At 39.9% G+C, this 18,765-nt stretch overlaps 1 protein-coding gene across 2 annotated transcripts in view; it reads left to right on the top strand.

The window, feature by feature from the left end:
- Positions 1 to 18,765, top strand: part of Ipo8 (importin 8) — a 67,923-nt gene that overhangs the window by 40,283 nt on the left and 8,875 nt on the right. For both annotated transcript variants that reach the window (XM_031383955.1, XM_031383956.1), the window contains exons 16-22: positions 420 to 545; positions 6,129 to 6,195; positions 7,718 to 7,843; positions 8,443 to 8,540; positions 10,224 to 10,319; positions 11,378 to 11,598; positions 13,367 to 13,572. In XM_031383955.1, coding sequence (XP_031239815.1) covers positions 420 to 545; positions 6,129 to 6,195; positions 7,718 to 7,843; positions 8,443 to 8,540; positions 10,224 to 10,319; positions 11,378 to 11,598; positions 13,367 to 13,572 — 940 coding nt within the window. The remainder of the gene's footprint in view (positions 1 to 419; positions 546 to 6,128; positions 6,196 to 7,717; positions 7,844 to 8,442; positions 8,541 to 10,223; positions 10,320 to 11,377; positions 11,599 to 13,366; positions 13,573 to 18,765) is intronic.

Genomic DNA, 18,765 nt, shown 5'->3' with positions numbered 1-18,765 from the left:
GGCTGGCCTTGAACTCAGAAATCTACCTGCCTCTGCCTCCCAAGTGCTGGGATTAAAGGCATGTGTCACCACTGCCCGCTCTGCTTTCATTTTCTAAATATTCTGTCACATTTTTCCTTTTAGAAACACTTGTTTTCAGTATTTCTAGATTTCAACTTTATTTGCCTTAAGATAACTAACAGTTAAATAAATATCAGCTATTGGTTACATTAGTTAATTTGTGTTTCATGTGTGTAACTACAGTGGATACAAAAGGGTGGTTATACTTAAAGCATGCCATAATTTGTCATTGCAAGAAAAGAGGTGATTCAGTCAACAAAGTGTAGAACTCAGTGTCTGAGAAATGCTAGCCTTTGGTGTGCAGTGCTGCTCCTTTGCTATGGTACCAACTGTTGAGTTTTATAACGTAATTTTCACAGGCTGAGATATTTGGTAAAGTTCTTCAGAGTGATGAGTATGAAGAAATTGAAGACAAAACTGTCATGGCCATGGGAATTTTACACACCATTGACACTATCTTAACAGTTGTGGAAGATCATCCAGAGGTGGGTGGGGTACCTTGTGTTTTATTAGAATGGTCATATTAACTGAAATTTATGTGACCAATGGTTATAAATTCTTGTCTTTTTATTTATTGTGTATGTGTTTGTGTGTACATGCCAGGATTATGTATTTGTGTGTATATATCAAATGTGTGTGCGTCCTATGTATGGGTGTCCTCAGAAGAGGATACCAGATCTCCTGGAATTGGAGTTATATTAAGGCAGTTGTGGGCTGCTTGTCATGGATGCTGGGATATGAACCCAGGTCCTCTGAAAAAGCTACAGGCACTCTTAACCACTGAACTATTTCTCCAGCACAACGAGCAGTGATCCTACCTGCTGACCTGTCTCACCAGGTCTTGGTATTAAAGATTTATACTTAGTTATATTAGTAAGTTTTAAAAATTGTTCTTACTTCAGCATTTACGCAGGAAGATTACAGTCCATGGCCAGCCTGGGCTAGGTAGTGAAACCCTTTTTCCAAACACACAAGCAAATAAGTTGCTCTTAAACTTTAAAGTAATGTATTAAGGTGATCGAGGAGGGAAATTGCATGTCTATTGTAGTCAACAGTATAAGCCTTTGGACTAACCTAAGTTCAGGTCATCATATCTACTGTGTACCAGGCTAGGTTTCTGTGAATTGCTGATTGAATAGAACAAGGGTTGTGACTTCTAGGAACCCACAGTCTAATCTTAGTGGAGAAGGATGGAGCTTTTAATTACGGTGGCCAGTATCAGTAAAGGAACCTAGTTGTAATGTTAGAGGTGCAGTAAGACTGGAGAGGAATAAGTAAAAACTTGAAGACATCCAAATCTCAGAGGAACATTAAGATAAAATAGAATTAAATTTTTGAGATAAGGTCTTCAGCCACCCAGGTTGGCCCCAAACTTACTCTGTAACCAAGGATGGCCTTGGTTAGGTGATCCTCCAGGCCTTACTTGTTTCCCCTTGTGCTTGGATAAAACAGATGTAGTTATGCAGTGCTGGGGATGGCATCCAGAGCTTCACGCATGCTAGGCAATCACTCTTCCATCTGAGTCACATCTAAGGCCCAGGGACAAGAGTTTAGATGTTCTATTCAGTACTTAGCTGGTCCAAGAATGTTAATAGGTAACAGAGTCTCTTTGCAAAGGCAGAAGTGAGGGTCAGGAGACTTCAGGGTTATTGTACCTGATCATAAATGGTCAGTTATGGGTCTAGATTTGCATTGGGTCATTCTTGTCACATATCAGCTTTCCCGATGAAAACCCATAGTTCAGCCAGGTAGTGGTGGTGCACGCCTTTGATCTCAGCACTTGGGAGGCAGGGGCAGGCGGATTTCTGAGTTCGAGGCCAGCCTGGTCTACAGAGCGAGTTCCAGGAAAACCCACAGTTCTCCTTCCCAAATGGAACATGGCCTTTCCTTAAAGAAAATTAGCCATGTGCTCATTGTATCTGTGAGTACAGACTGCTATGTTTAGTAGTGACAGATTTGCTCAGTAAGTGAGGGTTTGGGAAGCAGGTGCCAGTTCTTTACACTATGTGACTGCAGATTCATCCTGTGTTTGTCAGGCACCCAAGGAGCTTGCTGAAATAGTGTAGTGTTACTCTACCAGTCCTTCCTGTATCTGAAGGCCTTTAAGTGGATCTTTCATTTTTGGATTCAATATTCTGTTTTTGTGTTTTCATGTTGAAACTCTGGTCTTCTTGATAACAGTGAGTTAGACCAAAGTAACTTAGAGCAACTATACTTAAGCTAATTATGCTTTCACCTTTATTTTTAATTTTACAAGACCTTAGAAATCATTGAATTCCGTTTTCCCAAGCATGGGTATTGTGAAGAGAGAAAACTGCATAAATTTGAAAATGAAAGCATTTTGCATTTTTGAATGTGCTATTTTTTTTTAACTTCAAGTAGTGTTGAACCTTCAAAATTACTATAATTTGAAAAGGAGGCATGAGTTAAGGTTGAGGCACACTTAGCAAATCACATCTGGCTTCATACCTACAGATGAAAATGTAAAGCCTTCTGTATAATTAAAGAGCTGTATGTAAAGAGCTGTAATTTGCTCTCCTGGTCACCTGTTCTTAAAGTTTTCACAGATTAAAAAATAATTTTAAAAAGTATTTCTCTTCTTGAGATTATCATATAATCACACCATTTCTCTCTCCCTTTTCTTCCCTCCAAACCCTCCCACTCCTTTTTGCCCCTTTTCAAATTCATGGCCTCTCTTTTCATTAATTGTTACATACATATATGTATATTTTAGTTATAGGTATGTGTCCACATGTGGATGTGTACATGTATGTGGAAGGCACATTGTACCCAGGGGCTGCAGTTACTACAGAAAGTTTTGCACTGCCCAGCATCTGTGTTGTTGAAATTTTTAATCCCGATCTGGGGTTTCTACCTCACCTTTAATCATTCAGTTTCTGGATAAAAGTCACATAACAAGGCCTTTATGTTTAAAATAAGCCTTAAGCAGCACAAGAGCTGGGCAGATATCTACCCTCCATGCTATTAGAATCTACTTTCCTATCAATAGCTCCGAGTTACTATGTTTCATCTGGGCTGCTCTTAACTCCAATTGGCCAGCCCGTAGGGCCATGTTCTATTCCTATGTCCTAACCTATGTCTCTGCTGCCCAGCTATTGGCTGTGCCATCTTTATTTACCAATCAGAAATAACTTGGGGATGAGGTCACATAGCATCACAGTCTAAGTAAGCTCAGTAAACTCAGTGGTTCTCCAGGGTAATTGTAGTAGAATCAAACTCTGGTTAGTCACTGGGACCTTAGGTGGAAGAAGAAAGCAGATATTGTTCACACTCCACCAGGGACAAGATTTCAGCAAAATATATTATCATCTTCATGAAAGACAAATACGTGAACTCACTTTTTGCTAGCTTGGCAATAGAAAAATTTCAGATTACAAAACAAAACTACAACTTCTGAGAAGAGATTTGATGACTGGAGTAACTGAGTAAGGTTCAGAGTTTAACTAAATATCTTCTCAGGATTTTCAATTATTAACTCCTCAACACATACATATATATATCCACACCCAGTGTCATTGTATAGCCCTGGCTGACCTACAACTCACTACATAGTAGATATATTATAGTTGGCCTCAAATTCATAGAAATACACCTTCCTGTCTTGTCTCCTGAGTGGCTGAGATTAAAAGCATGCACAGTCATGACCAGCTGCTGTATCAGACTTTTTTTTTTGGCCCCTGTCTTCAGATGCACCAGAAGAGGGCATCAGATCTTATTGCGGGTGGTTGTGAGCCACCATGTGGTTGCTGGGATCCGAACTCAGGACTTTCGCAAGAGCAGTCAGTGCTTTTACCTGCTGAGCCATCTCGCCAGCCCCCGACTTTTTTTTTTTTTTTTTTTTCCCTAAGACAGGGTCTCACTGTGTAGCTCTGGCTATTCCTAGAAATCATTCTGTAGACCAAGCTTGCCTTGAACTTACAGAGATCCACCTGCGTCTGGCTTCCAAATGCTGGGATTAAAACTAGGTGCTACTATGCCTGTTTATTGTATCAAATATATTTTAAATGAATAAAAGTTAAAAATCAAAAGAAAGTTGAAAATCAGTGCTGAGTGATTTACACAAAAATCACTTTTGTGTAAATGTACAATTCAATCTTAGAGCATATTCTAATATTCAATTTTAATTTTACTTGTGGCCTTTTTAAAGTGTTTGTTTTAGTTTTAGATTTATTTATTTATTATATATATATGCTATTCTGCCTGCATATATGCCTTCAGGCCAGAAGAGGGCACCAGATCTCATTATAGATGGCTTTGAGCAACCATGTGGCTGCTGGGAATTAAACTCAGGACCTCTGGAAGAGCATCCAGTGCTCTCAACCGCTGAGCCATCTCTCCAGCCCTCTTGTAGTATTTTTTTTTTTTTTAATTTAATTGAAATAATGACTTTTAGGGTGCAGTTTGATAACTTGCTATATGCTAAACTATTATTTTGAAGTTCAAATGATCCAAAATTTAGACTCTGCTGATATCCTTAAAACATCAGATAAAAATAAACCTGCTTGGGTACCATATTAGATTTCCAAATTTTGCCTTTTCTAAGTAATCATAGGTGTGTTCTTCTTTGAAAGAAGTATGGTTTCCAGAGTTCACTTTTACTAAGAGGAAGTTCAAAGCTAAGGAGATGTCTCAGCAGATAGTAGTATATGAAAGCCCAGCTCAGTTCACAGGACAGATGTGTTGAGGTTTGGTCTTACTGTGTTCTGTAATGCTAAGTGCAGGTAAGGGGTGTTGGGAGGAAGACCTGGAATCCATACACACATTCACTGGAATATCTTCATTCAGCATGGGTGTTGGTTTCCTCAGAGATGGAGAGGCTCTCTTCAGTTACCCCTCCCCTACTTCAGCCTATATACTTTAGCCCCTTTCCAAGACACTAAGGCCTGTGTATATTTAGGGAAGAATTGAATATAGGTGGCTGGGAGAATTCTCAGGTTTGGGTCTAATGCTTTTCCCCATCTTCTCCTGTGAGGAGTGTCAGTAGTTGATAGGTCTGCTCCTGATGGACGCTTGCAGGCCATCACAGCTAATCTGGTGGAGATGCCAGTTGCTTTGCTCAGAGACAAGAGCTGCATAACAACATATTATGCAGTAGTTTTAACTGACATGTTTTACGCAGTGTATCTTGTGATTCTTCCATACCAGTCAGTAAGCCTATGGTTTTAATGGTTTTAATAGAATTCTCTTGTATGTCTGTCAGATTTACATGGCCAATCACTAGTGAGTAGATACTGACATTCCCTGTTAAATGAATATTTGGTTGTTAGTGTCACATATACTGTTGCATTGAATGGCCTTTTCCAAGTCCTGTCACAGGAGTGGCAAGTGTCTGTGAGCCAATTCCTTGAGGGGATGTTGGCTGAGATTACATACGAGTGTGTACTCCTGAGATCCAGAGCAACTGCCTTTCCTACCCCACACTTCTGATGCAGCCTTAGCTGCTGTATTCAGTCTGTAATCTCACCCTTAGGTGAGAGTGACCATCTCTCCATGAGCTGGAGGTTTTTTGTTTTTTATAGGCTTTACCTATTTTTCTGTTAGATTTTGTGTATAAGGGGAATCTATGATTTGTGATACCACTCAACAGTATTTTAGTCTCAATGTCATTTGTCGTGATCTGCTCATGTCCTTGTGCAGGAATACTTGATATTTTTTGCAGTCAGGTGCTTCAGTGTCTTAAGTTCTTGTTTTGGTTGTGACTTTCTTTACCTCCTTATGGTTGTACAAGGATTCTTGTACTTTTTCTGGTATTTTTTTATGTTATGGTTTTTTACATAGAAATCTTTGATCCATAAGGAATTTATTTGGTATAGAATGTGAAGTAAGGAGGTATCTAATTCTGATTTTCCACAGGTTTAACTTGTATCACTATCTCTTGTCGACTGTCAGTACTTTCCTGTAATTTTTCGTATTTACTTTTCCCATGAAGATTACAACTTCTACTCTCAGAAAATATCTTGTAGATATTTCATTGGGATGACACTAATTTATTTGTTAACTTTAGAATGATCACAGTGAATTTCAGACTCTTTAAAATTTATCTTTAGATTATACAGCAATTGGAGAACATCTGTCTACGAATCATTGATCTTGTTTTACAAAAGCACGTCATTGGTAAGTTCAGAGGTTGGAGAAAAGGTAAACGGAGATTTTTTTTTTTAATTTGATGAACCGTAATTTTTGATGAAGTGTAATTTTTAGCCCTTTAAACTTAGTGAGGTACACGGTTTTGAGAAAGGGGAACTTGCTTTCTTTAAACTTAAAGCTCAGCTTTTTGATAATAGCTAGGCATATTTTAATTCAGCGGCTAACTCTTAATGTGTGCAGTGAAGAATTTCTGGTTTTAGAAAATGTAAAGGCTGGAGAATGCAATATTTACATTTTAAGAGAAGAACTGGGGTTATAGGTCGTAGGTCAGTTGGTAGAATGCTTGCCTGCTATGCAGGAATCCCTGGGTTTTGTTCCCAACACCACATACACTAATGTGAGTAGGACAGCAATTGTGATGTGGAAGCAAAAAGATCAGAAGTTCAAGGTCATCCATTTTTGGCTACATAGTTTGAGGCCAGCCTGGGCTACTTGAGACTGTAGTGGGGCATTAGGGAGGAAGAAGAGAGGAAGGAAAGAAAGGGGAGAAAGGAGGGAAGGAGAAGAAGATGAGGAGAGGGAGAGAGAGGAAATGGGTGAAATTGCTTTAGTCTGGAATGTAGAAAGCTATGTGTTTGACTGAGAGTAATGATAGGGTGTGTGAATACAGAACATCTCTTTGGGCCTCTTCACTTATATTAGGTATAAAGTATTCTGAGGCAAACTGAAGAATACTGTTCAAACTATAAGTTCTATAATTTGGAGAAAATGCTATATATTTTATAGCTATTGATAAAACTAAAAATGTGATAGTAATATATATTATCTCTGTATCATTAAGCTCTCCGAGAATATTACTAATTGTTTATAAGTTTTAAATCTACATGATAGAGGCATGCTAATACAGTTCTGTTATACATTTGTAATATCTTATAGATAGAAACTATTTTGTGTTATAAAATAGACATTTGATTTTTGTTGTTGTTTTATTTTTGTTTTTTGTTTTTGTTTTTGTTTTGTTTTGTTTTTGAGATGGGATCTCATTATGTAGCTCTGGCTGTCCTGAAACTCACTATATAGGCTGGCCTCAAACTCACAGAGAGCTACCTGCCTCTGCCTCTGCCTTCCAAGTGCTGAGATTAAACGTGTGCACTACTATGCCTCAGCTGAAATTTCAATTTTCTTCTTAGGATTTCACTTTATCTTGGCTAGCCTGAAACTTGTTATGTAGACCAGGCTGGCTTTGAACTTAGAGATCTGCCTGTCTCTGCCTACAGAGTGTTGGAATTAAAGGCATGTGTCACTACACATATCCTAAAATAGAAATTTTAAATATATTTTTCAGTACTATGTGCAGATTGTTGTCCTACTTTGTTGAGTGGAGGGTAGATCTCAGTAAGAGCTGAAGGCAGCTTCTCTGGCTGATGTCACTGAGGAAGGGGTACAGGGAAGCATGTGACATGTGGGAGGGATGTGTTTGAGTCCTGTGTGTGGTTCCCTTTAATCTTGCTGTTTCCTCAAATTCTAACAAGAGGTTTTTCTCTTCTAGAGTTCTATGAGGAAATCCTTTCCCTGGCATACAATTTAACCTGCCATGCCATCTCCCCGCAGATGTGGCAGCTCCTGGGCATTTTATATGAAGTTTTCCAGCAGGATTGCTTCGAGTACTTTACAGGCATGAATTGATTGTACAACAGTTTTTCTTTCTAGATGTACTTCCCTTAACAATTCATGATTCAGTACTAATCAGATGTTTTCATTTTATTGTCAAGAAAAGGGTGGGGTGGTAATAGCAGTGTTTCAGCCCCTTGATAGGCAGAGGAGGTGGGTAACATGTCTTGTTTCTTATGTTAGTTTGCAGCTAGAGTATGGATCATGTATAAATTGAGTAAATACTTTCTGAACACAGCTGTGTTCTAAGCATTGTTATCAGCCCAGCCATTTAGCAGTGAGTAGCTGCAGCCCTTCTGTAGTTTGCATTCTGACAGGAGAGGAAGCCGCAAGGGTGCTTCCGAGAGGCCAGTCAGCGAGGCCCTGGCTGTATGTCGGACAGTGCTGAGTGCAGTGGGAATGGGGACAGGGAAAAGTCAGAAAAACAGTGAGAATTTTAACCTTCCTAGTCTGCCTTGTCTTCAGGTATAAATAGAGCAGGTATATCATGACCTTTCCTAGTATTTGTGGTTGCTAAGGGAGACGGATCTGTGGTTCCAGTGGGAATCATTCATTTCTGCACCTGTTGCACAAGTCTCAATGAGATTCTGGATCTTTTCCCAGATATGATGCCTCTCCTGCATAATTACGTGACAGTAGACACCAACGCTCTGCTGTCAAATCCAAAGCACTTAGAAGTCTTATTCACAATGTGCAGGAAGGTAAGTGTATCCTGTCAACTGTCATGTGACTCTTCACAGAGTTTACGTATTTAGTTTATATTGCTTTACCTGAAGAGATTCGTCAATTTCATTTTAAAAATGAGTTTGTGATTGTTGTAATCTGAAAGTTTCACAGTATGTGTTACACTTATGTCACTTTGATATCTATGAACTTTGAAATTTTCTAAGTTAATACAACCATCTCTCAGTGTCCAGAGACCATTCCAAGACCCCTGTGGGTATTAGGCTACATAGCCCTTGTACATCTCGGCATGCACTTTAACTTACTTTCATAACACTTAATATGGTATAGTGTTATGTAAATAGTTGTTAAACCATGTGGGTCAGGGAATAACAACAAGAGAAAGAATCTGTATGCATTCAGTAGGTCCAAGTCTTAAAAAAACATTTGGCTTATGGTTGAGCGAGTCCATGGATAGAGAACAAGAGGGCCAGATCTCTATTTTTCTTTCCATTTTTTTCTCTCTCCAAAATATAAACTTGTATGTGCTGGAAAAATGGCTCAGTGGTTAAGAACACTTGTGGCTCTTGCAGAAGATCCAGGTTCGGTTCTCAGTACCCACATGGTGGTTCATAACCATTTGTGACTTCAGTTTCAGGGTTTTTGGATAGCCTCCTCTGGCCTCTGTGGGCACCAGGCATGAATATATGGAAACAAGATACATAAAGTTAAATAAATCTCAAAAGAAAATTTAAAAACACGAGCTTTGTTAGTAATTAAATGGAAGTGCTAGAAAAACTAACCATACAGGTAACCAGTTACTTAACTTTTAATTGAATGTATATTAGAAGCCACCTATGTACCTAGATATAGGTAATCTGAGCACAAACAATGTAAACAATGATGAGAGTTACAAAAGTTAGCAACACTTAGTTTAGTACGTGATGATTCATGGATGTATTTATGCACAGACATAGTTGTCCACAGTATTATCTTAACCACTATTTGGTTATACCTTAGAATTTTTTTGATGACTAAGTCATGCTTACCTCCTTCAGGGAAGTGTGTGTGTATGTGTGTGTGTGTGTGTGTGTGTGTGTGTGTGTGTGTGGTGTGAACTTGTAATACATCAAGCTGGCAAAGCAAATTGTGGAAAGCTCAAATAGCTAGAAACCAAAAAGTTAAGCCATGGTTCTCATTATCAGGGTGTGAGTCAGGGGGCTGGTAAGAGCTCTAAACTGGTAAATTGTGTATCTGGTTTGGGTCCCACTTAAATTATAAAGAGCTTACAGAGCTGTGCAAATTTTTTTTTTTTTTTTTTTACAATTTATTTATTATATGTAAGTACACTATAACTGTCTTCAGACACACCAGAAGAGGGTGTCAGATTATAGGTGGTTGTGAGCCACCATGTGGTTGCTGGGATTTGAACTTGGGACCTTTGGAAGGGCAGTCAGTGCTCTTACCCGCTGAGCCACCTCACCAGCCCCTAAACTGAGATTTTTAAAAAATCCCTGTAGCTCTGTGATAACACTTTTATCTCACTTGTCAGTCTTCAGGCCACAAACCCTCCATTGTAGGGGCAAGAAAGCTGCTGCATACAGCAGTTGTGTTTGTCCCCTCAGCAAAACTGGTTTCTGTGACTGAATTCACAAGGTTTGCTTCCTGTGGTGTCATCGACTTCTCTGTGGCACTCATGCTGAACTAACTTATCTCTCTAGGTTTTGTGTGGAGAGGCTGGAGAAGATGCTGAGTGCTATGCTGCGAAACTCTTGGAAGTCATCATTCTTCAGTGCAAAGGAAGGGGAATTGACCAGGTGATACATGTCAGAAAAGCATCCTCCTGGGCATTTACATAAAAAATGCCCATGCTTGATTGATATTCTACTTATGTTTTGATGGACAGTTAAAAAGGCAGTCAGAGTTTGTGCTTGCTGGTACAAGTCCTATTTGAATAATAGGAAACAATGACTCAGAAACATTCACAACAATAATAGCAATAACAGAGAAACAAATAGGAGCATGTGTAATGGAGATCATATGGCTCGCAAAGTAAAAATCGTGTTTTAGATCCTGCTCTGAGCAGTTAGACAGAGAACCCTGAGCAGCAAAATGACAAGGTCTAAGACCAGGGTTTTGGTTGTTGAGTGCGTTACCTATGGACAAGTCTTCTGCCGATCAGCAAGGAAGCTGTGGCTGGTGTAGGTGTGAGGAAAGCAGGAGATCACATCAGAAAAGAGAAGGCATTAGAGGAGAGAGCTGGGTAAAAGACAAGAGCATAGTTTTGCCTACAGAATCTTCCCTGGGTAGGGAGGCTAATGGACAACAGTGAGTGGAAGCAGAGTTCTGCAACCCACACTTACTATGGGTGCTAATAGACATTCACAAAACAAAAGGGTTTCTAGGATCAAATCGAGGGGAAATGGGCGAGACAAAAGTCAACAGATTCCATTGTGTGCCCATCTGGAGTGTGTTTTTGAGCTTTTGGGTGTAGTTGTAGGATTTTGTTTTTCAGGAGACATACTGATCATGTCATACTCTCATTCAATTATTTCCAAATTGACATAAATCCCAACTGTGTCATTTACCTTGGACATGGAAGTGACCGATTGAGTGAACTGTTTTAAAGGACAAGCTCATAGGCAATCTCCAGCTGGCTGCAGTGTGGACGTAAAAGGAGAGACTTCTTCAACTATTACTTTTTATCTACTTAGTCTCTCTGAGTTCAGTGGAAATGTAGGTCTTTAAAAATCTCCTCCACACAATTGAAATAAGCAAACACTTATTGTCACAAAGACTCATTCATTTATTGATGATCCAGAGAGTCTCCTGGTCACCACATGTGGGTGACTCTTGCTTCCGTCCTCTCCTCCAGTGTATCCCGCTGTTCATTCAACTTGTCTTGGAGAGATTAACACGTGGGGTCAAGACCAGTGAGCTGCGCACAATGTGTCTCCAGGTGGCCATCGCAGCTCTTTACTACAGCCCTGAACTGCTGTTCCACACACTGGAGCAAGTCCAGCTGCCACACAACCCAGGACCTGTCACATCGCAGTTCATAAACCAGTGGATGAACGACACCGATTACTTCCTTGGGTGTGTGCCTTTACATTTGCAGGAAATTTACTTTTTAATATAGAGCTGTGTTTTGAGATAATCTTCATATCTTGGGGACTGTTTTAGTGTATTATTTAAAATTTTGAAAATTAAGAATATTTAAAAAATTATTCATTTTGTATGTATGCCAGTGTATGTGTATGGGCAGATGTGTATCATGGCATGTGCATACCTGAGGGCAGCTTTTAGGAGTCTGTTCTATTCTTAAAGCATTCTGTTTTTTTAAAAGTTTATTTATTTATTATATGTAAGTACACTGTAGCTGTCTTCAGACACTCCAGAAGAGGGTGTCAGATCTCATTACGGATGGTTGTGAGCCACTATGTGGTTGCTGGGATTTGAACTCAGGACCTTCAGAAGAGCAGTCAGTGCTCTTAACCACTAAGCCATCTCTCCAGCTCCCTCTTAAAGCGTTCTTAAAGCAGCACCTTTATCTGCTGAGCCATCACTCCAGTCCACATAATTAGGAATATGGATTAGAAGTATAATCTGATAGAAAGATACAGAATATAGTGCTTAGTGTAGGTTTTAACTTTATTCTTTTCAAGACTGATCTCATGTACCCAGCCTGGCCTTGAACACCTGATCCTCCTGTCACTACATTCTGAGTACTGAGCTTTTACGATTTATTTTTATTCATGTATATGTGTGTATTTCTGTGTGGAGGCATGCCATGTGTATGCTGTGCATGCTTGGGTATGCTCTGAGGCCAGAACAGGTGTTGGATCTTCTAGAGCAGGTGTTGGATCTCCTGGAGCTGGTGGTGTAGGTGGTTATAAGCCACTTGCTGTGGGTGCTGGGAATCAAGCTCAGGTCCTCTAGAAGAACAGCAATTGCTCTTACTCACTGAGCCTTTTCTTTCCTAGCTTTTGACTTTTAATTTTGATGTTTTAAAACAAAAGAAATATTTCATGGAAAAATATGTCTAATTTAAATTAACCAATCATTTTCTTTTGGAATTAATTTTCTTTTTAATCTGTTACAGAAAAGGCTGATGGCAGATGTATGTGTAGTTAGCCAGGTCAGCATGCTTGATGCTGATGTTTTGAAATAGCTTTTGGCGCCCTGGGTTGGTGTAGATGGAGTCTATCTGCCCAGAAGCCCTGAGGACCAGGCTAGGAGAGCACAGTGTGGAGGAAGAGCTCTTCACTTTTTCCATTATGCTGTCAAGGAGCCATTTCGACTCTAGCAAACCTCAGTATACCTACATTTGGATATAGCTCTTTCATTAATCATAAGTGGAATTATAGCAAGGGCAAATGCTAATGGCAGCCTTCTATAAGCCCTTCCCTCCTGAAGCCAAGTCTTGTTATAGAGCCCAGACTGGCCTTGAAATGGTGGCTCTATAGTCCAGGTTCACTTTGAGTTTACAATACCCCTGCCTCAGCCTCCTCAGTGTTGGGATTATAGGTTTGAGCCACCACACTTGACTTTCCCCACAGGCCTTTGGTGATAACAGTTGGTCTGTTTGTAGAATTTGGTTTACACAGGCTTCAATTGCTTTAGTTTTTCTAGAGCAGTGATTTTCAACCTGTGTGCCATGACTAAATATCTCCAAAAATATTTACACTATGATCCATAACAGTAGCAACATTACAGTTATGAAGTAGAATGAAAGTAATTTTATGGTTGGGATCAGCACAGCATGAGGAAGTGTATGCAGGGTTGCAACATTAGGAAGGGTGAGAACCACAGGTCTGGAGTTGGTCCTTTGTGACTGCATCTTTATGTTTTCCACATTTTGCAGACACCATGACCGGAAGATGTGTATAATAGGACTGAGCGTGCTCTTGGAGCTGCAGAACCGACCTCCTGCTGTGGATGCTGTGGCTGCACAGATCCTCCCCTCCATTCTCTTCCTTTTCCTTGGCCTGAAGCAGGTCTGTGCTACACGACAAACGGTAAACCGTGAAAATCACTCAAAAGCAGAGAAAGCCGACATAGAGGAGAATGGTAAAGTCTTCTACTTATGATTTGTACTGTAGTTGATTTTGCTTTTAAAAACTTATTGTTAACTTATAAAGATTAAATTATTATTTTATGTGCATGAGTGTTTGCCACCATGTATGTATGTGTGCCATACATGTGCCTGGAGCCTGTATAGCCAGAAGAAGGTGTAGAATCTCTGAAAACTGGAGTTCAGATTGCTGTGAGCCATCATGTAGTGCTAGGAACCAAAGCTGGGTCCTCTACAAGAGCAGCCACTGCTTTTAACCACTGAGCTATCTCTCCAGCCCCGTATTTTGCTTTAAAAAAAAATAAAAAAATATAGACTTGTTTGACTGTGCGTGTGTGTGGATATCAGAGAACAGTTTGCAGGAGTTGGTTCTCTGCTTCTACCATGTGAGTCCTAGGGATTGAACTCAGTTTTGAGGCTTTCACCTATAGAGCCATCTCACTGACCCAATGCTTTTTTGAGGCAGGTCTTGCTTTTGTAGCTCATACTGTAAACTTATGATTTTCCTGCTTTTACTCCTGTGTACTGGGACTGTATGTATAAACTGTCATAGAAATGACTTGGATTTTGATTTCAGCATGCATTTTCTTTGAATTTTAGCCTGTTTGGAGTCATTAAACAGATTGACATTCTTTGGCCTTAGACACATTTGAACTGGGGCCTGGGTGACTATAAATTTTACCATGTAGGATATGTTAAAAACTCTCAGTGTCTTCTAAATGGAGCCTAGTAGATGTGGTTTTCTCTTGATAGTCTACACGTAAGAGAATCCGATGGTCTTGACTATGAGTTAGCAGCTTAAGACTTACTTTCATGTTTGTAACTACCATTAACTTAAGACTTACTTTCATGTTTGTAGCTACCATTAACTGAATGACTCCCTAGATTAACTGTATTGTCAGTACAAGAGTTTATAGAGATTGATGCTTTTCTTAATAGTTCTTGGGTAATTCATCTTCAAAAATTATAATCTCGAGATATTTAAGGTTTAAAGAAAGTTAGAATAAGCTGGCGGTGGTGGCGCACACCTTTAATCCCAGCACTTGGGAGAGGCAGAGGCAGGCGGATTTCTGAGTTCGAGGCCAGCCTGGTCTACAGAGTGAGTTCCAGGACAGCCAGAGCTATATAGAGAAACCCTGTCTCAAACAAACCAAAAAAAACAAAAAAAAAGAAACTTAGAATAAAATGCACGGATGCATGCAATTTAGTAGTCAAGAATCAACGGGCCTGGTAAGATGTTTCAGTGAGTAAAGGTGCTTGCTGCCTTATGACCTGTGTTTAAGCTCCAGAACCTACATGACAGAAGGAGAGAACTGACTCCTGCTAGTTGTACTGTGACTTGCACACATGTACAGGTATATAAATATATAAACACAATAAAAATAGTCAGGGTAAAGTTGTTACCATTGGGGCCAGCTCAGTAGTAGAGCACTTACCTAGCATGTACAACTCCTGGAATTTGATCTCTAGTACTTCAAAAGTAGTTGTCAGTGTCAAGGATATTTGATGGAGCCTGGTGTGATGGTGCACACCTTTACTCTCAGCACTTGGGAGACAGAGGCAGGCACATCTATGTAAATTCAAAGCCAGACTGGTCTACACAGGGAGTTGCAGGATAGTCGAGGTTACATGGAGAGACCTTATTGTAAACAAACAAAACAAAGAATATTGCATGGTTATTTATCCAATAATAAGACTGAAAACTACTTTTGGGGGCCCAGAAAGTTGCATTGTCCAGCTCCAAGTGAAATTGTTTTTTCTTGTTAAAAACAGAAACTTTGAGCAGGGCCGGAGGTTGTACACACCTATAATCTCAGTACTCTGGAGGCAGAAGCAGGCAGGTCTTTTGAGTTCGAGGCCAGCCTGGTCTACAGAGTGAGTTCCTGGACAGCTAGGACTACACAGAGAAACTCTGTCTCAAAAAGACAAAAACAAAAAAGCCCCCTCAAAAATACCCCCCCAAAAAAACAACAGAAAAAAACAAAAGCAAAACAGACACTTCGTTAATTGTGAAAAATCAGAATTTCTATAAAATGTACTGTAAGGAGAAATTAAAGCTTTAAACCTGTGCTGACTAGGAAGAAAAGTTATGGGCCTAAGAATCCATCACAAACTGGCCACATAGGCCTGGGAAAGAGCAAACAAGTTGTTAGATATCATAAGAGCTGGCAGGTCAAGAAGACATAAAACTATAAACATAGAAGAAAACATGTCTAGACAAACGAGGACATGCCCAAGGCCTAGGCCTGCAAAGACGTGCCTGGCAGACACTAAGTAATAGACCATCTGGTCCTCTCAGATATGGTTTAAGGTCAGATGCTCTGTTGACTCAGATTAACACCAACCTTAAGAATTTTCCACTCTGTTCCGTACGTAATAGTTAATATTTGAACTAGCCAATCATGTATGACCACCCTGATCCCTTTGTTCCCTCAGACCCTTTTTTCCTATAAAAACCTCTAACTTTCAAGCCTCGTGGTCGGCTCCCCTATCTCCTGTGTGAGATAGGTGTGGTGCTGAACCAGGGCGTCCTGAAATCAAAATATACCTCTTGTAATTACATCAAGATGTGGTCTCTCGTGATTCCTTGGGTGTACGTCCTCCCGAGATTTGAGTGGGGGTCTCCCCCAGGGGTCTTTCAGTACATCTATATTTTGCATGCTAAATTCTGTGATTTCCACGAGTTTAGATTTAAGATACTTTTCATCAATAAGTAGGAATTATCCTATATCGTTAATATACAAGGAATTTTAAATCATGCATCTCCCACCTTAGCATGACTACAGAGCTTCTGACTTTTCTGCAAGCTTAAGTAGATCATTTAAAGTAACTTACTTCCTCTTTCTTTACTATCCCCCCCCATTTCTTTCTTCCTTTGAATAAACATATGCTAAAAACTATAGACTTCTTTTTCAGCATACTATCTTTCTTTATAATTTCTTGCTGTTTTTTTGTTTGTTTGTTTGTTTGTTTCGAGACAGGGTTTCTCTGTGTAGTCCTGGCTGTCCTGGAACTCACTCTGTAGTCCAGGCTGGCCTTGAACTCAGAAATCCGCCTGCCTCTGCCTCCCAAGTGCTGGGATTAAAGGTGTGCGCCATCACCGCCCGGCTAATTTCTTGTTTTTTAAACTACTTATTGGTTCATACCTAGTATGGCTGAGAGGGAATCCCCCAGGCCTTTTGACTTTCTCACTGAAGTGGAATGATGAACCAGCCTAGGGGTTTTTCCCATCTTTGTAATTATATCTGTGCCATCTGTTTGTTTCCAGACCATGATTTCTTGCTTTATCCATAAAGTCACTTTGTTAATCTTGTCTTGTTTTCACTAGTGGGAAGGTCTTGGGTAGAACTGTGTTGTGTGGGTCTTTTGATAGTCAACTTAGAACAACAGAAACTTTTATCATTGCTTTGAAGGTTGGGGAGTCCAAGATCAAGCTGCTGTCAGATTTGGTGTTAAGCTAGACTGGTCCCAAATTTATGACCCGCCTACCCCTTTATCCCCAGCTTTGGGATTACAGCCCAATGCCTGGCTCATACTTACTGTTATTAGCATATTGATTGTTAGGGCAGGTGTTTCATTGAGGTATTTCTATACAAGCATATGCTAGGATGTGACCAATGTCGCCTGTTATTCCTGAGCATCCTCATCTCCTTCCCCATTGCCCTCCACACTCTGAATATTTCCTCTTTACTCTCATGTCCTTACTGTTCTTCCCACCGCTGGTCCATCTACTGAGGGAAAATGTGATATTTTTTTCGTGAGATGGCTTGTTTCACTGATTGTGATGGTCTCCAGTGTATCTGTTTCCTGCAAGTGATATCCTTCATTCTTTATGGCTTTGTGTTCATACGCTTCCTCCTCTGCTTCTCTTCCTTTTCCTCCTTTCCTCCCCCTCCTTCCCTTTCTCCTTTTTGTTTTTTTTTTTTCTTGAGGTATGGTCTTGTTACATCGCCCTGGCTGGCTTCAAACACACAAGAATACTCTAGTACTGTGATTACAGGCATGTGTTTGACTCTGTGATATGTTACTATTTTTGTCATAGTTTCTTTATCCATTCATTTGTTGAGGGACACCTAGGTTGATGTCATTGAACTTGGGTATGTAGATATTTCTGTAGTAGGTGGCTTTGATTCTTTAGGTATTTATCCATAAATGATATATGAATCATATGGGATATTGACCAATTGTTCAGTTGGTTTAGGTGTTCTTCAAAAGTGTACTTTTAAAATTTTAATTTGTGTGTCTATGTGTGTGTCTGTGTGTCTGCTACCTTTATTAGGGTCCTAGGGATTGAACTCAGGTCATCAAGCATATTCGGCAAATGCACTTGCCAGCCTGATTTGGAGTTTTGAGACAAGGTCCTGCTACTATCACTGTCCTAGAACTCATTATGTAGGTGAAGAGTTGCTTTGAACTTGCAGTGATTCTTCTGCCTCTGTCTCCTAAGTGTTGAGACTATAGCCCTGAGCTACCACACCTGGCTAAAAGTTTTATTTTTATTTTTATTTTTGAACAATTTTCACTACTAACTTCCTAATGGCTGAATTAGTTCACTTTCCCAATAGTAAAGAAGGGTGCTCTTTTTCTCTCATCATCACCAGCATTTTTTAATTTTTAATTTTTAAGATTTATTTATTTTTTTGTCTAAGAGTACATAGAGGTCAGAAGAAGACTCCCTAGAACTGGAGTTATGAATGGTTGTGAGTCCCCATGTGGGTGCTGGGAATGTAACCTGGGTCCTATGGCTGAGCGGTCAGTACTCTTAACCACTGAGCCATCACTCCAGCCCCTGTTGTTTGTTTTCTTAATGACTGCCATTCTGACAGGGCTGAAATAGAAACTCAACATTGAGTTGTATTTCCCTGATGCCTACAGTTGTTTAATGTTCTTCCACATTTTTTTTTTTTTTTTGGTTTTTCGAGACAGAGTTTCTCTGTGTAACCGTGGCTGTCCTGGAACTCACTCTGTAGACCAGGCTGGCCTCGAACTCAGAAATCCGCCTGCCTCTGCCTCCCAAGTGCTGGGATTAAAGGCATGCGCCACCACCGCCCGGCCGTTCTTCCACATTTATTGGTCATTTGTACTAATTCATTTTTTAAAGTGTCAGTTCAGATCCACTGCCCATTTACTGTTTGGATGACTTGTTAACTAGTTTGTGCATTTTGGTATGACTTCTTTTTTTTTTTTTT

Source organism: Mastomys coucha, unplaced genomic scaffold, assembly GCF_008632895.1.
Source record: "Mastomys coucha isolate ucsf_1 unplaced genomic scaffold, UCSF_Mcou_1 pScaffold20, whole genome shotgun sequence".
Lineage (NCBI taxonomy): Eukaryota > Metazoa > Chordata > Mammalia > Rodentia > Muridae > Mastomys > Mastomys coucha.
This window is presented reverse-complemented; position numbering and strand designations above follow the sequence as displayed.